This window comes from Balaenoptera ricei, chromosome 2, assembly GCF_028023285.1.
Source record: "Balaenoptera ricei isolate mBalRic1 chromosome 2, mBalRic1.hap2, whole genome shotgun sequence".
NCBI classification, from domain to species: Eukaryota; Metazoa; Chordata; class Mammalia; order Artiodactyla; family Balaenopteridae; genus Balaenoptera; species Balaenoptera ricei.
In genome coordinates this window covers 70,528,069-70,552,092 of record NC_082640.1, presented here as the reverse complement: position 1 = coordinate 70,552,092, position 24,024 = coordinate 70,528,069, and the positions used below count along the sequence as shown (strand labels likewise).

General features: G+C 50.1%; 1 protein-coding gene across 13 annotated transcripts in view; it reads right to left on the bottom strand.

The window, feature by feature from the left end:
• The window catches only part of MEGF11 (multiple EGF like domains 11), a 368,541-nt gene that overhangs the window by 57,275 nt on the left and 287,242 nt on the right, over positions 1–24,024 (bottom strand). For all 13 annotated transcript variants that reach the window (XR_009501094.1, XR_009501092.1, XM_059915500.1 and 10 more), the window contains 5 exons: positions 21,330–21,576; positions 19,972–20,092; positions 13,302–13,438; positions 8,973–9,185; positions 941–1,115 (listed from right to left, as the gene is read on the bottom strand). Coding sequence is in view for 11 of the 13 variants with exons in the window: in XM_059915500.1 (XP_059771483.1) it covers positions 941–1,115; positions 8,973–9,185; positions 13,302–13,438; positions 19,972–20,092; positions 21,330–21,576 (893 nt within the window). In the remaining 2 variants the exon portion in view is untranslated. The remainder of the gene's footprint in view (positions 1–940; positions 1,116–8,972; positions 9,186–13,301; positions 13,439–19,971; positions 20,093–21,329; positions 21,577–24,024) is intronic.

Below are 24,024 nucleotides of genomic sequence, written 5' to 3'. Positions count from 1 at the left end.
CCAATGTCAAGTTCCCTAGAATCAAACCTCATAAAGACCTGCATAATTCATGAGGAAATACAAATAGTAAACAAACACGTGGGGGAAAGATTTACTCTCCCTAGTAATCAGAGAAATGCAAATTAGAGCAATATTGAGAAGCCATTTTCTACCTATATAATTAGCAAAAATTAAAAAAAGAAAAGAATGTTAGCAGAGTTGTTTTGAAATAGGTACATTCATACATGGCTGGTGGCGGTGTAGATTTCTATAACCCTTGAGGAAAATAATATGGCCACATCCATCAAGAGCCATAAATACATTATGCCCACTGACCCTGGGAAGTCACCCTAAGGAAATAATTCAATAGGAGGGGAAATGTTGTTTGTAGGAAGATGTTCATTGCAACATTTGTTGTGAACATTGGAAACAAATCAGTATTCAGCAGTAAGGGAATGGCTGAGTCAGCAGGGGGGTCCATCAGCTCCTGCAGTGTCATGCAGCCATTTAAAATAACAATTAAGAAGCCCAAGCAGCAAATATGGGAAAAAAGAAAGCAAAATACAAAACTCTGTGCTTATTATGTGCTCTGTGGTTATTATGATGGAAAAATATTGTGTGCATAGGATATGGACGCAATATCCAAACCAGTTGTCTTCTTTGTCCAAACAGCAAAGAAGACAACTGGTGTTTCAGGGTGAGGGGACAATGGAAAGACACCTTTCTTCCATTACTTTTACAGTTACAAACCCCAGTAGAATTGGCCTTTAAGAACAGCCTTGGCAGCTCTCTGGTCATGGACTCTATCTCTGAGTGGCACATGGAGACACCCTCATTCTGCATCCATGGGCACAGGGCCACACTCCCTGATTCCACCTGGAAGTGGGAGGAGCTGGCCCCTCCTTTCCTGTGTAGGGGCGGGGGTGGGCGGAGAGGCCATGGGAGTCCCCTCCCATCTTACCATGAAGCCTGGGGCACAAGTGCAGCTCCCAGTGACGCTGTGGCAGTTGGCACCGTTCTGACAGGTGCAAGGCAGCTGGCAGCCATCGCCATAGTAGCCAGCAGGGCAGGATTCATTGCAGTGGTGGCCAGACCACCCCGGCTGGCAGGTGCAAGCTCCAGTTACTGGGTGGCAGCTGAGCATTTGAGAGAAGGATGAGAGGACAGTCTGGTCAGGAATGTGGCCATATTCCACCCTCGGCCCACCCCAAGTCTGGTCTGCCCAGGGCTGCAGGATCGAAGGGCCTCTGAAGTTAAATTTCTTTCTTTTTTTTTTTTGCAAGTATTTTCCCCCAGTTGTGAATTGTTTATTTATTTATTTATTTATTTATTTTTGGCTTAGTTGCAGCCCCTGGGATCTTTTGTTATGGCATGTGGCATCTTTTGTTGTGGCGCGGCCTTCTCTCTAGTTGTGGTGTGTGGGCTCCAGAGCGTGTGGGCTCTGCAGTTGTGGAGCCCGGACTCCAGAGCACGTGGGCTCTGTAGTTGTGGCACGTGGGCTCTCTAGTTGTGGCATGCGGGCTCAGTTGCCCCGCGGCATGTGGGATCGTAGTTCCCCAACCAGGGATCGAGCCCCCATCCCCTGCATTGGAAGGCAGATTCTTAACAACTGGACTACCAGGGAAGTTCCGAGGTTAAATTTCTTAATGTATTATTTCTTTGCCAGACGATGCCAAGATTACATGGTCTTATTAGCCCCAAGAAACTGAGGCTCATAGTTGTTATATAATTTGCCTAAAGTTACATAGCAAGGAAGTGGCAAAATCAGGATTAGACACAGGTCTCCGGACTCCCAAACAAGTGCTCTTTATAATACAAATACACAGAGACCAAAGCAGGAGGCAGCCTCTTCCCTTATGGACTGTGAGGTCCAGTGCTTCACCCACTCTGCACCCAAGGCAGATGCCCAGTGTGTGGGCAGGCACAAGAGGGCTGCAGTGAGACCCAGTTACTCTGCATATTGTAGGTACTCAATGAACATTTGCTGAGTTAAAATGGAGCCCTGGGGCAGATGTGGCCTCCCCTCTATGGCAATGTCTGTACTGGAGAGGATACCCTCCATCCAGGCATTGCTAGGGCTCTTTAAGAGCAGAAAAGATCGTCTCCATCCCCTCTCTGGCTAGCCCAGCGAAAGAACCATTTGGCTGGAGGCAGGGCCTGCCTGGCATGACCGCTAGAGAGTCAGGCAAACTCTGGCTGGCAGAGGTCTGATCCAACAGCCAATATGCATCCATGATGCCGGGTGTGGTGACTATTTTCTTCTCAGAGCTTCTGTGGGGAGTGTAATTGACTGATGGCCCTAGCTACTGTGTCTGAAATCCATCACTACATTTTCTCAGAGGTCACACTTCCCCTGGGCTGCTCTCAGCTAGAGCACAGCAGGGATATTAAGGTCGACACATTCCTGGGAAATCTGGGACTCCTCTGATGGACAAGTTTGGCTTAAAGACTCCCCATCTTGCCAAACTTTCTTAGAATTTCAGTCTAAAACTTTCCAATCAACCTTCCTTCCTTCCCGCTTTCCTTCACACAGGTCAGACCTGCATTGCAGTCTCACGCTCCCCTAGCCTCCCCAGCCCCTTCCCCATTTTCCCTCATAGCTGTGTCCCTAGTAAATCTCTTGCTCTCGGCATCTGCTTCCGGGAGAACCCAGACTAACACTCCAGAGAAGACGCTGGATGTCAGAGACAAGCCTCTTGGATTCCCTGTGTCATCTGTTTCCTTGCCCTGGAGTCCAACTCAAGGGATATGGTCCAAGGGCGCATGCTCTGGGCTGGTGGGAGGCGCCTACGTACAAATCTTGGTTCTGCTAAGTTCCACGAGGATATGGGCTTTGTCTCCCTGGGTCATTGGTGGATCCCCAGTGCCTGGCTCATATTCACTGCCCAATTAAATATTTGGGAATGAACAGTACTTTTACTACGAGTAATTATCTTCTGTCTGTTGACTTGTTTATCACCTGTCTCTCCACCAGGTGGCGGCTCCATGGGGGAGGGCCCTTTGTCTGTCTATTTCACTTCTGTATTGTACCCCAATGGCCAGCAGGGTCCCTGGCACCATGAAGATACTAATACATATTTGGCAAATGAATTAATGGACAAACTAATTGTGTGAAGCCCAGCCAATTTCTGGGAGCCCTGATTTTCTCATGGAAAATGAGGGATGGACAGGAGCAGACAGTTCCTGAATAGTAAGTGCAAGTAGCTAATAATCATTTTGGAAAATGTTTAGTCTCATTAATCATCAAGTCAAAACAACAATTGGATATCACTTTTTCTCTATCAAAATGGTAAGGTTTTTTTTTTTTTTTTTTAAAGGGACAATGCTCAATGCTGGTAAAGGTTTCTGGAAAACAATGTGGGGTTATATATCAGGAGTCCTAAAAATATTCAGACCCTTTGGTCTTGTAATTCCATTTCTAAGAATCTATCCTAAGGAAATAGTCACAGTTGTAGAGAAAGATTTATGCATGGAGATGTTCCCCAAAGCATTATTTATAACAGTGGGAAAATGGGGGCAATTTAAATAATAATAAATAATATGTGACCAGGCTATTAAAGCACCAGCCACTTTACACCTATATTTCTAATCTTCAAGTAAGCCTGTGAGTTAGGCATTAGAGCCTCTATTTTTCAGATGGCACTTGGAGGTTATATGACTTGTCCAAGGTCACACCACTAACTCAGTGGCAGCTGGGATTCAAACCCAGGTCTGTCTGGCCATGTTCTGGTCACTGCCTCATGTTGCCTCTGACACCAGGGTACTGGTTAAATGAATTATGACAGTTCATATGAAGGCATGTTAGAGAAGTATTCAAATGTTTTCCAGTCTATTTAATGATATGACATAAGGGTAAGTGAAATAAGCAAATTGTGTATAAAGTCATGATCTAAAATACGAAAAAAAAGTGAAACAGAAATGGATGAAGAATGAACAAATTACAACAAAATGGTTTTTGTACTCACCCCTGGATTGAGAAATTATGAGTTTTTTCTTTAAATTTCTATGTATTCTCTGACTTTCTCAAACTGAGTATCTATTATATTCATAAACAGATAAAAAGTGATAAAAATTATAATATGTAAAAACGAATGTGTGTAAAGAATGGATGTTTGAAGACTTCCTGACTTTCATGGTTCCAGAAAAATTCCTCCCTGGGTCCCACACTGTAAGGGGAAATAGTGGCCTGCACGGGTGCCATGGGGCAGGGGGCCCCTACTTGGTGGCCTTGACCCTCAGCCAGACAGTTGTGGGGTGCTCCTCTCTGTCCCCAACACTCCCAGCAAAGCCCTAAGGCATGGCCTTTCTCGGTTCCAACTTTTCAGGGGTCTCCTCTGAGGTTTTGGTTTAGGTTCAGAGGGACTGGCTCGGTCACAGTCGTGGAGACTGACATGCTTGGACCCAGGAAGTAACCCGGCAGCGTTGGCTGCCGCGATCAGCTCTGTCCAGCCCCTGAGATTCTGAAGGGTCTGAGGCGTCCTTCTGCCCTTCTTCCAAGAGATTCTCTCGTTACAGGTCCTTGCTCTGGTGTGAAGACCACCCTGTGAATAGCATACTAGATGCACAGTGAGCTGGCAAACGCTGGCCTCTAAGCTCTCCTGTGTTTCTGCTTTCCATCTTACCCGCCGGTGTTTTGGATGCTTAGGGGTGTGTCTCAACACCAATTTTACCTTTTTACTCTGAGAAACCAGAAAGCTCAAAACCAAACCTGAGATAATTTCTTTCTCTCTCCTTTCGTATCCCTAAAATTCTATTTTAAAAAACAAAACACCTCTGTTTTCTTAATTTGATTACTTGTCACTTATTACAGAAACTCCAAAATCCCTTTGAAAAGAGGGTGGGGAATGATCGCTGGCTCAGTGATTAGGACTGAAAACTGCCATCACCATGCTCTCGGCACCTTTGTCACATCTCCCTCTCCCTCTCCCTGGTGTCCCCTGCTCCCTGCCCCGTTGGTGGCAGAGCCATTCCCTTGGGTCACATGGCAGGCAAGTGACTGCTGGTTAGGCTGGTTCGGCTTGCTCTGTTTTGTTTTTTTTTCCCTCACCTTTCTCCATTTCCCCCAGACATAGATTAATCACAAGTTAATAGGAGCCGAAAGCTGAACAATACAGGAATCTTTTCAGGGTGGAATTTTCTGCCAGTTTTTCCTGGCTGCTCTGAGATTTCTATCAATGCTGCATCTGGTGGCTAAGTCAAATCTTTCAAAGGTAATCCACAATCATGGCTGCTGGAATTCGTCTATGACAATCCAATTGTGGAGGGGCCATGGACAAGGTCTGACGCACAGGTGTTCACTTTCTCAAGGTTATTCCTTTATGAAGGAAGCAGGCTGCTTTGTGTGTGCTACAAAGCATTTATAAAGGGCAGGAAGTGTGGGGAATTTCACCAGCCACTTCTTCCTTCCCAGGGCACGTGGGTTCAACCTCTTTGAAGCAGCCTCTCCAGAGGGGCACAGAGGCGGGAGAGGCTGGGGCTAGCTGAGGAGGGTTTTCTATGGTTGGGGGTTGGGAAGACTTTGTTTCTCTAGGAAAGATGCTCAAGGCCTTCCTGGCAAGCTGTCTTGGAGGGGCTCTGCTGCAAGCTCTTGCAGAAGCCAGCGGGGAAATGAGGCAAGGCTTCTGGGGATCCCACACTCTGTCTCTCAGGGAGCTGGGTGGAAGCTTCACTTTCAAAGACCACAGGAAAACTTTTACCCCCCACTGGGCTGACAAAAGGTGATAGACAGATTGGGAAACTAAGACAGAGGAGAAGTACACGTATCAGGACACTGACTCAGGCAGAGGTAGTTCTAAGGCCAGGACTGAGAGGTCCCAGACTTACCCAGAACCTACAGCTTAACTGCCTTGGGATTAGGAGTCCTAGAGTCATCCCTCTGCTTTTCTTGGATCCCAAGAGAAGGCTCTAGAATGGGACAAAGGCTCACGGGAAGAGAGGAGTGACCTGTGTCCACACAGAGGAAGAGAGCTGTTCTCTGTGTCCCTGAGAACAAAGCCAAGTGAAGCATGAGAGAGGTGCAGTGAGACCACAGGCTCTCAACCTCGGGCAATTCTGCCTCCCCCCACCCCACCCAGGAAACGTTTTGGTTGTTAGAACTTGGGGCTGGGGTATTGCTGCTGGCATCTAGTGGGCAGAGGCCAGGGATACTGCTAAACATCCTGCAATGCACAGGATGGCTGTCCACAACCTAAAATATCAGCAGTGGCGAAGCTGAGAAATCCTGAGTTAGACTACATAAAAATTCAGTGAGTGTCGGGGGCTCAGTCACTGGGGCCGTGTGCCAAGGGGAAGGGGTGAAATATTTTTAAAAAATAGGGTGACATCAGCTCAGGAGCAGAGCCACCCTAGAGGAATGGGAGATTTAAGATGAATTCAGCGATTCTTTTTCCTGAAGGTCTGCTCTGTGCCAGGCTCCGTGCTGAGGCTGCAGAGACCCACAAGCTCGGGCTGTGACACAGCTCCCTGCAAGGAGATAGTCAAGCAGACACGGAGGAACCGAGCCTGGGGGGTTGGCTGTCAGGCGCTCTCGGGGTCCCCACGCTTAAGAAGCACTACTGCCTCCCAACCCCTGAAATGTGACACGTGTTAAAGACAGTAAAGCAAATAATCATCAATATTGAATGGGCTGAGATTAGCGATGGAGAAGAGGGAGTCCTTCCAGATTAATAATGCATCGAGGACTCCTTCAGAGGAGGAATAAATTATGCAGGGCACGGCTGCTTGGGTATGGGAAGAAAACAATAGCTCTTTAATTTGGGGGTTGGTTGGATCTCTGTGGCAGGGACTCTCCCTGCACTGGACCTCAGTGGCAGCCTAGCTTCCTGTCCCTGACATGGTCCTCCCTTGGCTTCCCCGCAGGGGTAGGGGTTCCTGGTGCTGCCCCTCACCCGTGGAACAGCCTGAGGCAGCTGCCCAGTCCCCCGACCGGCCATGTGGGAACCCTGTGTTTAGAGTCTTGGAGCTCTCACCCTGCCCTCCAGACCCAGCCCAGAAGCCACCTCCTCCAGGAAGCCTTCCCTGACCAGTGAAGCGGTTTCCTATGGTGCTTTCTGTACAGAGCCCTGGGTCACAGTTACTTGAGTACATGTTGGGACCCAGCAGGCAGCTGCATATATTTCATTAATTCTAAGATGCACTTTGCCCCACATTTTCAGATCTCTGATGGATGTGCTATGCAGTCAATGGTATGTCATGGCTCAGTTTTAGTAGTACATAAAATAAAGCAGTGCCTCACTACTGGTGTTGTCCTGTATTTGAAGAAATATGGTAGGAGGTCCTCAGTGTGGGTAGGTGCTCCAGACTCAAGTTCCTGAGGGCTGGACTCGTGCTGAGGGACCCTTTCTTTCTTGTGTTCGGCCCTGCAGGTTCTCAGTGTTTGTTGAATGAATGACTGAGCGAATGAATGCTTAAGTCATATATAGCCCGTTCCACTGGCTCCAAGGCCCCCTCTTAATGGTCTCCTTCCCAACCCTCTGCCCTTGCAGATAGCACTGCCCGAGCCACTTAGCTCCAGGAACTGAGGACTGAGGACAGATTCTGTCAAAGCCACAACACTTTCTAAGAGGCCTCTGCTTACACTGACCCGAGGATCTTGGGTGATGTGTGGAGAATCAAAAGCTCGAAATGAAGAAGGGCCAAGGCTATGTCCTGGCTGCCCCAGAGACAAGGCTACAGAGCAGAGGTATCTCTGTCTGGCCTGCAAACAGAAGCAGCACCCACTGCCCAGGGCAGCTGGTCCTCCCCTGAGCTGTCCTGCAGGCCTGAGGGGAGAAGGCAGACTCCCCTCACCCTGCACCATCCGAATAAGAGGCGGCCACATGGAGAGCTGTGGAAGCATTTATCTGGGGCCTGACAGCCTCATTTGAAGCTTTAATCTGGGGCCCGACAGCCTCATTTATCACCAGAGGGCGGTGCCAGCTGGTGCAGGAAGCAGGCAGGGAGGGGAGCTGGGGGAGGTGGCCCAGGGCGGCTCTGGCATCTCCACTTCCAGGAAGCAGGGCTGGGGCCCGCTTCAGCCCAGATGTCCCCAAGCCCCACTTTTTATTTTTTTTTTTTAACTGAGCCTTTTATATTATTTATTTTGTTTAGTAGCACATGATAGAATTATACACAGATTATTTTTTAAAAATCAAATGTGGCTATTTCTATATACATTAAGCCCTCGGCATAATTTCTGCCTCTGAAGTGCTAATACAGTATTTTAAATTATACAAACATCCAGTAAACAGCATTTTAGTTTATGACACTCTGTTAATACAATAAATATACAAAACTTCCAAACTACTAAAAACATGCAACATTAGCGGGACAGATGGAGGGCATTTATATAGAACCATGACAGTCACCGTAATGGCAGCGCAATATCACTCGTTGACAAACTATACAGATATCCCTAGATAAATAATCCCAGTCCCAGATTAAAAACCACAGACACAGAGTGCAGGGAGAGGCTGGCCCCAAGCCAGGACCCTGCCGAGGGCCTGCGCTCTGTCCCTCCTGCTCCTCCACCCTAGCCACGGCCGGAGGGGACAGCCCTCTGCAGCCCCCAGGTCAGCCATACTGATTCTTAAGGTCGTTTCTAACACTGTCCCTCTGGGGCTCACGTCCCCTGCTTCTGCCTTGGTGGTCCTGTCTCTGGGCCCCTTGGGGCTGGGAAAGGGCTTGGTTAGATGCAGACTGTGTGGAGGCGAAAAGTTCTCTGCGACAGCGCCCCCAGGGCCCGTGGCACCCTGAGCCCAGCCCCTCGCATTCCCACCCATCCCCACCCTGTTTCCCTGAGGGCCAGCAAGTTCCCTCCTGCTCCTGTGTGTGGGGTCTCAGGTTGGCCTGCTTCTTTTCATCAGACTGGCCAGTGAAGGTGATTGCTGAGGTCCCAGCTCTTTCACTGCCTGCCTGGATGATCTGGCTGGAGGTGGGGTTTGTGCCCTGAGAGCCCCCTCTCCACCAGGGCCCACCCCACCCCTGCCCCCTGCTCACCCGTCCCCAGCTCCTACCTGATGGTGTTGCCGGCATCACAGGGGCAGGGCAAGCTGCAGCCTGGGCCGTGCAGGCCCTCGGGGCACAGCCGCTCCTGGCAGCGTGGGCCTTTGTAGCCAGGTTCACACTTGCAGGCACCGGTGGTGGGTGAACACTGACCCCCGTTGTGGCAGTCACAGCGCAGGGAGCACTGGAAGCCAAAGGTCCCGAAGGGGCATTCCTCTTGGCACCTGCGGGATAGCAGAGTAGGGTGAGGCTATGCCCCGGCACCTGCCCTTCCAGATCCATCCAGCACCTACCGCCCCTGCCTCCAGGCCTGGGCCTGGTGTGCTGCACCTCCTCACAGCCTCCTCCCCTCTTTCCTCTCCTCCTCCAGGAAGTATTCCGCGGTTTAGTCACCCCAGTCCATTCCCTCCTCCATGCCAGTTCCCCTCAGTCCCCAGGACCGAGTTCATAGTATCATATTTCATTGATTATAGGCCTTATGTGTTTTTTTTCATTTTTTGATTGCAGTAAATAAGTATAACATAAATTTACCATTTTAATTATTTTTAAGGGTACAGTACAGTGGCATTAAGTACATTTATATTGTTGTGCACCCATCACCACCGTCCATCTCTAGAACCTTTTCGTCTCCCCAAACTGAAACTTCTGTACCCAGTAAACAACAAACCTTGTTTTAAAAATATATTCTAGCATCTCTGAAGCCAGTTAAGTCTTATAACTGATGGCATGTCGTAGTTTAATTTTCAGTGTTTTTCATTCTTAGCAATATATAAACTAACGATGCATCTCACAATTGGTGGCATCTTAGATTTGATGAAATGGGGTAATTTTATTTCTACTCATTGTCTCTGTTTATTGAGTCTTTCTGACAGATGTACAGTCTCTCTTTGTCATACTGGGAGGTGATCCTCTTCCACCAGTGTCGAGTTTCCCCATGAGGACAAGATGCATCCTCTTCATCAGACTGGAGAATCCCCCAAGACAGGGGCTATTTCCTCTTCCTTGGATGGGGGGGGGTTCCCTCAAGGCAGGGGCTGAGCCTCTTCCATCAGCCGGTGAGCCCCGCAAAGAAGAGGACCTGGTCCCCTTTGTGTCTTGCCTCTGCTGGGGCCTGGTACTTGGAACTCCCAGCATAATGATAATTGTTTGACTCATCGACTGACATCCATTGGTTGTGGGTCCTCTGTGGGTGGGTGTAACCTCTGCTGCTGACTGCCTAGCTTCCTGGATGTGCCCAACACCCCTCACCCCAGCCCAGGGATATTTCCCAGGGGATGTAGATTCATCGTCACAGCAACAAATTAAGGGGTAAACCTGGGGGCACATGGGGTAAAAGAGATGGGCGACCCCTGCATCCCAGAGACAGACAAACAGAAATGGCCTATGGACTCTGGGGTTTTGGATTATCCGCATCCCCACACTGCTTCCTCATCACAAAATGGGAGGATAATAGCTAAACCTCACCAGGTGTTTGAGGATTAAATGATGCAACGTGTATAAACACTTAGAAAGGTGCCCCATGCATGGTAAGGGCTCAGTAAGAAGTGTTAGTTCTTATTATTACTCTTGTTAATACTGTTTTCTATAGTTCTCCTAACAGAGCCCTTCTGGCATGAAAAAGCTCAAAGGGAAGAATTCCAAATGTTAACACTGGAGTGGACTTGAGGAATTACAAGTCGTTTAATGATTATGCTTTCCCATTTTCAGGTTTTCTATATATCTTCTACAATAATCAGGGCAGAGGGGAACAATAAAAGATGCTTAAAAAAATACAGCCTTAGCGTCTTTATTAACTCTTGGTGAGTCCTGAGTTGGAAGCAGTGTTTTCCACCACACACCCAGATCGTCTTCCTACAAATCTTGCTGCATTTTAGTCAGTTTGAGGCCTCAGCAAGGGAAAGAACAGAGAGAGGGAGGAAGAGGAAAGAGAGAAGGAGATATAGAGAGAAGGAATGGGAGATAGAAGACAGGAAGGAGGAGAGAGTAGGATGGGGGAGGTGAAGAGGGAAACCAAGGCAGAAGGGGAGGACACAAGAGAGGTGAAGAGCTGTACAATTGCCATCTGGATTGCCAGCCCCTGTTCTGCCTCAGAATGGATTTCCCCAGAAGTCACTCAGGTTGCCTCTCCTGGATGTCTCAGACAGCAGGGGAAGAAACCCCAGCCTGGAGACACCTCCGGATTCCTCCTTTTCACTGGAACATTCCTGCTCCCTCCCATTCAGCAGGACTGGGCAGAGCCCTGGAGAGTGAGCTTTCTTCTCTGAAGGCCACGTCCCTGCCCCATCATATTTACAATGGGACTGACTCCACAGCCCCAGAAAAAGAATCTAGCAATAAAATATTGACAACCTAATCCATTTACATAATCAGCCTCTTTTTTTTTTTTCTACCCACAAGTTAAACAACATATTTATTTAGAGATCAAGCAAGGACTGCTAATGAATTTTACACAAAGCACGCTAATAATGGGGCCTGTGGAACAGGAGGGTAATCACAGCAGGAATTCGTTTTCTACTTAAACATCCTTCCTTTGCAACATATCAATCTAATGTGTCCGATATTGCCATTAACAACCAGATACATTGCTCAATTAAATTACAAAATGAGCTGCAAAACCCTCATTACGTTTCATGTTTAATTTGCACTGGATTCTGCCTATCTGGGGAGGCCTGAATTATTACACCCACTCAACTTTAATATGCTCGCAGTGATGTGGGGTGGGTTCCTGCGGCTGTCACCTACAAAATAAATGGAGGCAATTTTACAAAATATTAAACACCAGGCAGCCCGTTTAGGTGGGAAACCCAAATGCTACCAGGCCCTTCTAGGAATTCTTCTTCTGTAGATGGTTGACGAAGCTTGCCTGAAGACCCCAAGGCTTTTGGGGTTTCTCTCTGCCTCAGGATCATGGGCTGGGCCCCAACAAGAGGGACTAGGGGTATTTCTCCATTTGGTACATCTTGGCACCAATGAGGTTGGGTCCGCTGGTGCTGAGTCCAGTCAGCTGGAACCCTGGGCCCACTTGTCTCCAACAACGAATGGGCTGTATTCGCTCTCATGTGAAAGTGGCCGGAAACAAAGGGTCCTGTTCTGGTTCTGGGGTCTTCCGGTTCCTGTCCCTGCTGGCTCATCCCAAATGTCTACTTATCCAGGGAGATGGTGAGGATGGGAAGGTGGCTCAGTGCTTTACTCCTGCCTCCCTTCTCCCCCTAGAGATGCGGTCTCCCACAGAGGTCAGAGAGGGATGGATGCCCAGATGCCACACCCCACGTTCTGTGCCAGCGATGCTCACGGAGATGAACACTGGCTCACAAAGAGATCAGATCTGGCTTAAAAGACTTCAGGCCGGGGGTATGCAAGCCCAAAGCTAAAAACGGAAAATCTCTTTTCTGGACCACTGAGGACTTGGGGCTGACTCCAGTGAGAGCTGGAGGGGCGCAATTATGTTGGCCAGAGCCAGAAGGACTCATTGGTTAATTCAGGCCTGCTTCCTGCTTCCTGCTGTTACCTGGGCAGGGGAAGCAGAGTAACAAAATCCAGGGCCAGAGGTGAAGCATGGATCCCACAGAAGCAGGCAAGGGTGTGGCAGCCTCCTCTCTACTGCCCATCTCTCGGCTCAAAGAGACACACGTGGTTCAGAGTGAGAGGGAGGAGACTCGCCCGGGTTCTCTGGACAAACGTCCTCCGCCAGCTCTGAATCCGCTCACCGTCAGACACCTTGGCTGTCGTTTCTGCTCCTGCTAGAGCGCCTGCCCTATCATCGTGGAATCTTTCTTACCATGGCAAGTGCGTACGTCTGGCAGTCCCTCCGTTATGTGTTTTGTGGGTTATCCACTAAGGCTGCAAGGCTGGTTTGATACCAGGACATTGGTGCCCTTGTTCAGTCTGCTCTCAGGCCACAGGCCTTCAGAGGATGCAAACTGACGTCAGTATCCTTTTGGCAGAACTCACGTCAGGAATAAAAATCCACTTCTAAAAGCAGTTGTGCAAAATGTGTGAACTGAGTTTGCACACTCAGCTTCCTTGGCTTATCGGTGCCACTGCCTCTCTCCAGGAGGGCAGCAAGTAGAGAGTGGTGGTAGGTGCCCACCCCCTTCCCCAGGTGAGTCAATGCAAGTTCAGGGCTTGGGTCACTGGGCTGGGGCGGGGGCGTGGGTACCCTCAGCAGGCTGAGGGCCAGGAAGGATGGGTTGGCAGAAGGACTCAGAATGCTTTCTGAGAAAGGAACAGGAAAGCTGGCAGAAGAAGGCCATGGACCGGTAAACCTGAGCTGTTCTCTTCAGGCTGCTGGGAAAATGAGTATTACGAACAGCAAGGACGAGAGTTAACAGCTCCCTTACCTGTCCCCCATGTATCCGGCTGTGCAGTGGCACTGCCCAGTCACGTGGTCACACTGCCCTCCGTGGTGGCAAGGACAGTCCTGGCTGCAATTCTGGCCGAATGTCCCTGGTGGGCAGGGCTGGGCACACACTGCTCCCTGAAACACAGGAGGGAAGACATGCAGAGGTGGTGCTGCTGAGATGCAATCCTGAGACCACCTTCTTCTAGAAGTAGCACAGTTGCTACAGCCCAAGGGACCACCCCATTCCCTCAGTGGGACCTTCTCCTCAATCGCAGAAGCATAGAAAGCTGGACACCATGGCTTCAAAGCTAGAGATGGGCAGACTGAGGCCAATTGGCTCATCTAATTATTCAGCACACACTTACTGAGTGCCTGTTGTATACCAGGTCCTGTGTTAGACACTAGGGATATGAAAATATGAGTAAGACCCAATTTCTCTCCTCCCAGTCTACTGGGGAGAGAGACAAAACAGGTAACTAGTGCACGGTGCTGGGGGCCCTCACACCGGTACACAATAAAGTGCTGAGGAAAACCAAAGCAGAGGTGTGATTAAACATGGTGGTCTGGAAACACATATTTATCTCTACTTCTTTCCCAAACCCAGCTAACAGGAGAGTAAAGGGGGGAAATGTATAGACCTACAAGGAGGAAAGGAAGGGGAGAGGGGACCGTAGAGGACAAGAGGTGTCACGTGGTGGAAGAGCGACCGGCAGATAGAAGAGCAGTAACTGCTGGGGTTTCTGCTTTCTCAGCAATGCCAAGTGCCTGCAAAGCGAGCCTGGCAAGACAGAGCTCAGAAAAGCTCAGGAATCAGAGACCCCAGGGGCCTCTGAAGGCCAAGGGGCAGGTGTGGGGAAATAGGGGGACGGTCTGAAAGTTTACAAAAGAGGGAATTAGACCCCAGATTTTTACCCCCATTTCAAATAGCCAAGTGACTTCCCAAGACTGGCAGTTTACTTTTAGGGAGGTTGAGCCATATTGGCTTCAGACACACGGAGTGGGGCAAGAGAAACGCGGATCTTGTGAGATCTGCCTGCTGAACAGTCAGACCCTCTGCTCTCTTCCCCTACGATGCTAGTGACAAGACTCTACTCCCTCTGGCAGGGTTCTGGAGGATTCCTTTCCGGGGACACTGAGAGGAAAGGCCTATAAATAATGATATTTGAGAGTCCCATCAGTCAACAAGCCTGGCATCTCCCCCCGCCCCCTAGGCTTCCAACCAGCTTTTCCAAGGATCATGGTAAAACAGGAACAGGAAGCCAGGGATCACCAGATATTTGAAATGAGGCTCTAGCAAGTTGGGAGATGGCGGTAAAGCACATTACGTAGAAATATGGAGGGAAATGCCAGAAGAAACACCTAAAAGATATGAAGCTGGTACCTTTCAGGAGAGGGACTTGTGGCAGGTCTGGGGGGTGCAGAGGACTACTTTCCCCTCCCTCCAGTAGTAGCCTTGTGGTATTAGATACTGTGTATAATTTTTAAATTATACATGTGACTCAGATCTTTATCAGACAGAAATCTAAACTTACTCTTGTCTCCTGCTGCCCTTCCAGCCTCTCCCACACCAGAGACAGTCATTTTTCTTATGCAGATCAAGGATTCTCCCACAATTAATTAATCAATTAGTTCAACACACAATTATTAAGCACCAACAATTGCCAACCCTGAGGAAGCTAGTTTAGGCAGGAAAATCCTGCTGACCGGGGTCATCTATCAATATCATCCAATTTACTTGTAATGAATTAAGTGGGAGGCCTTTTCGCTCAGATGTCTCCTCTACACATAATAAGTCAGACAGTGCGGGGCTGAGGGGGGCAGGGATGGGGGACTGAGCAGCAGAGGCAGCGGCCCAGGGCGGTGGGATGAATGTGTATATGAGGAGAGGGGCAGGGAAAAGCTGCTCAGACGATGGCGTCCCTCTTCTTCCTGGAGGTGGTGGGGTTACCCAGGCTTGCCTTTCTCACTGTACCCCACAGGCTCCAGGGATTCTTGAGGGAAGAGATGAGTCTTTCTGGCCACCATCTGAGCCAAGTCCTCTGCGGTCCTGGACAAGGACATTCTGACCCTGAAAAAACATTCTGAGCCATCCTGGGGGCTGTGCTTATACCTCCTCCCTCTCCATCACGGAGCACTGTGGGGTACCCTGTACCTACACACACACACACAGACGTCCCTATACACCATCCACCCTGTTCGACTGCAGACTCCCTTTCTCTTCAGCGTTTCTGAGACATGACCAGGGCCCCCTAAAGAGGCCAATAGGAAAGTTTGCTTCCTTTCAACACTTCCTGGGGAAATCAAGCATCCTTGAGACTTTTTTGGATAGGAGGGCGAGCACTTCTTTTAGCCCCCGCTCGGTATTCCCCCAAATGCAGCACCCCAGGTCCCTGTAACCCTAAGCCCCTCCTCAGGCTCGAGCTCCCGGGGCCTGAAGGAATGTGTTACCTTGGAAGGACTGCTGCCTGGTGTGGTGGGAAGAACAGTGGACTCAAAGTCAGGACTTGGGCTCAACCCCTAGTTCTACCTTCTCCCAGATGGCTGAGCGAGGACAAGTCACGTGATCGTCCTGAGCCTCGGTTTCCTCATCTAGAAAATGCGAGTGGTAAGCCCCAGTCTCCCAGCTGGTTGTTAAGATTCAGTGGGATTAGAGATGTGAGGGAACCTTCATTAGTATTAGAGATGAGCAGGCCCTTCATTAATATTAGTTCAACCCAAGCAGACACCCGACGTACAGGTGGTGGGAGCCCGGTATCACCTGGGACAGAGAAGCGTCGGGGAGAACCACATAATTAACTGGTCACTGCTGGTTAGAAGAACAGCTTTTTGGAGAGAGGTAGGGGGAGAGGACAGACAGGAAAGTACCAGCTTGAGAGGGCTGTGGTCTTATGGTTTCTTTCCTGCTACTATGAGCTGAATTGTGTCCCTCTAGATTCATATATCCTAACCCCTGGCAACTTACAGTGTGACTTGAGAGAGGCAATAAAGTTAAAATGAGGTCATTAGGGTGGGCCCTAATCCAGTATGACCCATGTCCTCATTGGGAGAGGAGATTAGGACACACACAGGTGCAGAGGGAAGGCCATGTGGAGATGCAGGGAGAAGACAGCCGTCTACAAGCCAGGGACTGAAGCCTCAGAAGGAACCAACCCTGCCAACACCTTGGTCTCAGACTTCTGGCCTCTAAAACTGTGAGAAAACAAGTTTCTGTTGTTTAAGCCACCCAGTCTGTGCTACTTTGTTATGACAGCCCTAACACACCTGCCCTACGGTCACCTGAAAGCGTATCTCCAAGTGCAGTGGGATCTCAGGCTGTGTGGCATCTAGAAGGTTAGAGATGAGGTGAGGCAATAGCCCTGCTCCTCTCGGGACTGGTTAGATCAAATGGTTTTGTCAAAATCTGGAAACCAGCTGCACTTAAAGGGGACCACGGCTAAATGGAGCATAAAAAAGGAGGGGGCCAAGATGGTGAAGGACTCGAGGTTATGCCAATGAGACAACGCAGCCTCGCCAAGCATCTAATGATCACTGCCGTCCCAGGTGGGTGACGTGGATGGGCATGTATGCCCTCAGTGGATAGTGCACAGTGGTTGGTGTGGGTGCTGTGGAAATGATCCCGGCCACAGGCCAGGCCTTGGGGCTCCATGAATAACCCTTCCCAAACCTGGGCTTCTATGATTTTCCAGCTTCAGCTCCAAACACCTCTCCTTGCTCCTTCATGATCACTGGTCCTATTTCCCAGCTCTTCAGGTATGTTGTTTCCTGTGTGTATATGTGTGTGTGTATATGTGTGCACTCGCACGCACATGTGTGTGTCCAGCCTCTAGCATCAGACTGGGAACTCCTAAGGCAGGTGACCTCCCATCCATCTGCAGTACCCATTCTCATCAAACCACTCACACCTGGTTCGCCTCCTTTGAAAGGTCTCAGAGCCCAGAAGAAGAGAGGAAACAACCCCCCAGGTTCTTTGCAGAGGCCCTCTGGGAATGGGCTCACCACAGCTGGGTGAGTGTCGTGTCCTGTGGGCATACACCAGAGACCTGGTGGCCTGGGGTCTCTGAGGAGGGGCCTGGGAGGCCAGAGTTCCTGGCAGCTCCTCTCCAGCTCTGCATAAAGCCTCGGTTCTTTGGGGACCTGTTTGGTGTGAGTGAGCAATCGTACTCTTTAGATCTCGGACTGCGGCTGAAGCCACCTGGGGCCAGCAGGAAAGTGAGGCAATGGAGGATGATAAAGAGAGGGCCCTTCTGCCCTGAACCGGCCCCCTGGCCCCAGCCCTCTCCCTGGGCGGAGCCTCCGGCCTGAGCCACAGCTTCATTACACTGTGACTCTGCACGCACGAGGGGTGTTAATAATTCATACAAATCTGCAAGTTAAATGCTGTGTCAAAAATAGAAATGCAATTGTCTACAATAAAATTAAAAACATAAAGTCCCCAAATCCAAAGGCTTCTATTGACAGTTTCCTGTCATCTGGAAGAACAAACCTCTCACTGTACTGGGAGAAAAAAAAATCTCTTGTGTTGGTTTCCTCCCTTCCCCCTCTTCAATCACCAGCCACCATCAGTCTCTCCAGAGAGGACTTTACAGGTACAGGTCTGCCTGCGGCCTATTCTCCCCCTACCTCATCCTGACCCGACCGCACTGCCCACTGTTGGGTCTCCGAGGACCCTGTCTGCAAGTGATGGAATTCCGGAAGCTGGCTGGAAATGAGAGGGCCTTTGCAGAGAGTGGTTCAGGATGGGAGAAATGGGCAGGTGTGGGAGAGTCAGCAGCCCCTTTATCCTCCTCAGAAGAGACAGAGACAGACAGACACTGAGAGCTGGGATTCAGGAGTCAGGAGACCCGGATTCCAGCTCCACCTCCCTCTTCACCAGCTGTGTGGCTTTGGCCAGCTCACTTAGCCTCTCTGGGCCTCAGCTTCCTCATCTGAGAAAGGAAGGTATTGACAGACCAGTGGTGTTCAAACCTCTTAAAGCTGGGAGGCCCTCTTTTTACGTGAAGTCTTACCTAGAACCTCTAGGTAGATTGAAATGGGGAAGTGGGGTGCGTGGGATCCAGAACCCCAATTATTAGGCTACTCGTTCCCACCCTCACCTCCAAGAAACCCTAGGCTTCTGTGAAACACAGAAGCAAATCCTACAGTCTGCATTGACTGTTTCCAAACGCAGACTTGAATACAGGGTTGGCTGCCTCAGAATTATCTGGAGGAGATTATTAAATATAGAGATCCCCGGGCCCCAGAAGGTCTCTGGTGGAGCCTGGGAATCTGTATTAACCCCACCCCCACCCCCATGCACCGTGACTCTGGTGCACAGCCAGGCTGGGACCAGGCTGAACCAGGTGATCCCCCAGGTCCCTTCCTGCTCTAAAAATTTCTGGCAAATCTCTGCCTGCGTCAACAGGCCCTGCAGCCATCCCTCCTGCTGTCCCCTCCCGCCCCCGCCCCCGCCCCCCCCCCCCCCCCCCCCCCCCCGCCACACCATGACCTCGTTGTTCACAGCCTCCTGAAAGATCCTGCTCAGCAGCCCTGTCCTTCCTGGCTTTGCAAAGCCTCAGGCCCCAGGGGAGGCAGCCGGCCGTGTCACTGAGCTCCCCCCGAAACCGGAAAGTCAGCCTCAGTGACTCACTGCTTCTGAGGGGCTTGGGACTGTGGAGGGTGGGGACACTGACAGGGGGAGCATACTGGCTAAAAGGAGGCTGTGGCTCGTCTGTGGCATCCAGGGACACACAAAAAGCAACTGTAGAGCACTCGAGACCTTGCAAGGCACATTGGATGTGCACTGCCTCATCTGAGCCTTCTGCCAACCATGCTGCTATGAAGGGCAGGGCTGTTTTTTGGGTTTTTTTTTTTTTAATTTTTAATTTTTTTATTTTTTGGCCACACCGCGCAGCATGTGGGATCTTAGTTCCCTGACCAGGGATCAAACCCACGTCCCCTGCGTTGGAAGCATGCAGTCTTAACCACTGAACCGCCAGGGAAGTCCCAGGGCTGACGGTTTTCATGCCAGCTTTGCAGACGGGGAAGCAGAGACTAGAATAGCCAAGGGCTTTTTTCAGGGTCAACATTGGATGTGAGGCCTGATGTGATGTGATAAATCTCATCCCCCTTTCCCACAATGGTGGTTCCCAGACAAGAGACCTGGATTGGTTGAGGCTGCATCAGAATCACCTGGAGCACTTGTTAAAATGTAGATTCTGGGGCCCACAGAATCAGAATATGTGTATGTGTGTGAGTACAGAGGTTGGAGGCTGGGAATCTGAAGTTCTATAAATGAAGGTGATCCTTACCCTGCTCTCTCCCTTCCCCTGCACCACCCCCATCTTTACACCATGCCCTTTTCACCACATTTCAGAGCCCGTGGCAGCTCAAGTGAGTCCCTATGCTGAAAGACAGAGAAAATTTATGAGAATAATTCAACTCCTTTGCACATGAGGGACCACAGGCTGAGAGAGGTTAAGTAACTTGCTTCAGGTCACACAGCACTTAGATGGGAGCCCTGGGATTCAAAGCTGTGTCCATGACACAACTGGCAGTGTCTAATGATGCCCATGACCATAAAGAGGAGGCAGGGTATTCAGGGTGGGAGAGGAATTCAGCCCTCCAGGGTGCATGTGAGGGATGCTCAGACCTCTTACAGAGCCCCACCCAGATCCTGCAGGTCCACCTACCATCCAGCCTGGGGGGCAGGCACACTCGCCAGTGATGTGGTGGCAGGTACCCCCATTCTGGCAGGGGCAGCGCAGCTCACAGTGAGCCCCGTGGCTCCCAGGTGGGCAGAGCTCCTCGCAGCTGCGTGGGGAAGCAGAGGCGTTAGAGGCAGCTGCATGCAGATGAGGTCACAGGGCCCTAGCGCTGCCAGTCCCAAGGCTCCCGGGCTCCCTAGAAGTTAGTGAGTTCACAGTCAGTGTGAACTATACTAGGCACAGGGCCAGGAGAGGGAAAACAGGGCTCAGATACCATGAACTGGAAGGTTGTGTGCTTGGGCCAGGACTTGTGGGATGACTTAAGGGCTTTTAGTGTAAAGAAGAGTGCTCTACCGGGAGGGAAAGCTGGGAAAGGCTTCCCTAAGAGGGAGACATTTCACTTGAGTCTTGGAGGTGCAGTTAATTTCACTGGGAGAAGGGGAGGAAGGGCATGCCAGGTAGAAGGAACAGCACAAGCAAAGGCCATGAGACATAGCCATGACTCCAGTCTTCAAATTCTGCCTAAGTTCAGAGAGAGGGAGAATCTGGGACATGCTTCCACCCTCTTCCAGGCTTTCAGCTACCACAACAGGCTTCTGTACAGGGACCATCACTGCTGAGATGCAGGGAAGGATTTGCCTGGGGTCTTGGTCTTGGGCCTTAGCCCAATGTTTTGCCCCTGGAGCTGTTGCCAGACACTGGGGCAGGGGACACACAACATCCATCAAAGATGTATCTGCAGCCAGAGTCCTTGGGTGTCCCCTCAGGATCTAGGGCTGTTGGGGAGGCCACTGAGCCTTTGACAGGGTGGGGAGGAGAACTTCAGTCTTGCCTCTGAAGGGGTCTCAACTAAGCAGTCTTGGAGGGCTCCTGGCCATGCAGCCTCCGTCTCCAGGGAACTGGAGTGAGGGGCTGCTTGGGGTCTGAGGGGAGAAGGTAAGGGAAGAGGAACAGGCGCAGTAAACTCCCCGAGTCTGTGCATGATATCTGCCCAGGGCCCTTACCCCCCTCTGCCTCAAATGGCCTGGAAGGGTCAACAACGGCATTTGGGTTACGATCATAATTCCAAACTAAGGTCTGGGGCCCGGACCAGGAAGGGCCTCCTGGGAGGAGGTTAGCCAGCTCCTCTGGCCATGAGAGCCTCCATCAAAATGTGTCCTCCCAGCTCGCACCAGTCACCCTGGGGCCTGGACAACAGGGATGTGAGGGTGTGGGGCGAGGCCCGGGCGTTCAGCCTCTGCAGGACTTGGGGTCGGAGCGCAGGAGATTTTACAGCCAGGACTATCTTGACCCTCCAAGTGTTTCCCGATCCTGCTCTCCTAGCCACCCCGGGCTTTACTCACTAGACGCCAGTATAGCCGGGCAAGCAGAGGCACTCGCCGGTGCGGGGATCACAGCTGGTGCCGTGGTGGCACTGGCACGGCAGCTGGCAGCCCTTGCCGTGGGTGCCAGGCGCGCAGAGCTCCTCGCAGCGCCAGCCTCGGAAGCCGGCGGCACACACGCAGGCGCCGGTGATGGGGTTGCACAGGGCTCCGTTTTGGCACTGGCACCGGTTGCTGCAATGGGGGCCCCAGTGGTCGCTGTCGCAGCCTGCAAGAGAGGAGCGGGTCAGGGCAGAGGGATCCCCGTGGACTCTCCTTGGGATGGGGGCTGGGAACAGCCTTCCCATCTCTGCATTGCTCTTCACTGGATAGGAGGCGGCAAGGGGTTTCTGGATGGAAGCTTTGGCGCTTCATAGCTCCATCAGCTCCTTGCCAAGCCCCACTCCACCCCCAAATAATCATCCAAGCTCAGAAGCTTCTTTCCTCAACGTGTCTCCCAGTCGGGGTCATTCCATTCCAACCACGCCTCTCCAGAGCCCCCTCTCTGGTATTGAAACTCTGGAACCACAAGCCATTTTACCATTGCTAAAACTTCTTGGTTGGCTCTCTCTTCCTCTCAGCCAGGCCCTCTCTCTTCCAGTGTGCCTCCCCTCTTCTCTGTGACCCTCCTCCCCTTCTTGGTGCCTCCCCAGCCCAGCCCTCATCTCTCTCTCTTTCCATCTCTTCCTGAAACATTAGTTCTTCTCACCTCTTGCATCTCACTCTCTGTGAACAAGTCTTCTAACGCCCTGCCCCTCCCCCGGCTCCATCTCCCTGTCACCACCTCCACCCGCATCTCTCTTTCATGCCGCGTCTCCCTAACAGTAATGCCTACACCTCCTGGTTCCTTCATCCTCAGTTCAATTTCATTACTTTCCAAGCAGCCAACTTCAGAAGGAGAAGGAAAAAAGAAATATTTTCCTGGGAGGTGACAGACAGCCTTGAAGATCTTTATATGTAATTAAATGTTTCAAAGAGTGATATCTGAGCCAGCTTTGCAGAAATTCACACTCTGCAGTGGGGGGAAAGGGGCTGAATAGCAGTCCTCAGGTAGGTCACCCAGCCTGCTGCCACTTCCTAGTCTGACTCTCACTTGATGCATACAGGACACACAACAGCAAGACATCCTTCAACTATAGCCTCATTCACTCAAATCCTGGAGTAGAGGTGCATGTGGAGTTCAGGCAAGGACAAGCATAAATAATGTACTAGGAGATGTTCCATGGAGAAAAAGACTGATCCCAGCTAAGGAAGCAGGCAACATTTCCTGGAAGAGAAAGCATCTGAAGTGGGCTGTAAAAGATGTCTCCCTTGTCTGACAATCAAAGTGACTAACTGTCCCAGTTTCACCATTGAAAGTCCCTCATTCTGAGAAATCCCTCTGTGCTGGGCAAACTGGAATGGCTAGAGACCCTACTGCCTGAAGACAAGGAGATGATTAGTTGACCTTTGTGCTCCAGTGACTGTAGGGTTTAGCCACTCAAAGAGGAAAGGGGGCAGGTGAGTGGGATTGGGGAAGGTGTCCCTGGGGCAGGCTCAGTATGAGCAAAGAGACAGTGGTACTTGAGTGCTGGGTATGTACAAAAGCACAAGGTTCTAGTGAAGCCAGTGAGTACATGGGATCTTTGGAAACTAAAAGGCTGATGGAAGAATCACTCTACCAGCCCCACCAACCCTCCTGCATATACTTCCCACTTGCTGACCAGGGTCAATTGGTCAAAGTCATGGAAACTGTCCATTACTTTTAGTAGATGGAACCACACTAGGCCTGGAATCCCAATCACCCTATCTTGCATCATCCCTTCTTCACTGTGCCCCAAATATATACACATACAAACCGAGCTGCCAAACTCTGAGCAAGACTCACCCTGCATTTTCTACCTGGTACTACAGTAAGTGAGGCAAAAACCAAGTCCAATAGGCAAAACAATTTTGAGAAAGATGAACAAAGCTGGGGGCATCACACTTTCTGATTTTAAATTATATTACAAAGCTATAGTAATTCAAACAGTATGATATTGGCATAAAAACAGACACATAGATCAATGGAATAGAATACAGAGTCCAGAAAGAAACCCATGCATATATAGTCAATTAATTTATGACAAAGGAGCCAAGAATATACAATGGGGAAAGGACAGTTTCTTCAATAAATGGTGTTGGGAAAACTGGACAGCCACATGCAAAAGAATGAAACTGAACCCCTATCTTACACCATATGTAAAAATCAACTCAAAATGGATTAAAGACTTGAATTAGGACCAGAACAAAAAAACTCCTAGAAGCAAACATAGGTAGTAAGCTCCCTGATATTGGTCTTGGCAGTGATTTTTTGGATTTGACACTAAAAGCAAAGGCAACTGAAGCAAAATCAACAGGTGGGACTACATGAAACTAAAAAGCTTCTGCACAGCAAAGGAAACCATCAACAAAATGAAAAGGCAACCTACCAAACGGGACAAAATATTTGCAAATCACATATCTGATAAGGGTTTAATATCCAAAATATATAAATAACTTATACAACTAAATAGCAAACAAACAAACAATCTGATTAAAAAATGGGTAGAGGATTTGAATAGATATTTTTACAAAGAAGACATACAGACGACCAACAGGTACTTGAAAAGATGCTCATAACCATCAGGGAAATGCAAATCAAAACCACACTGAGGGG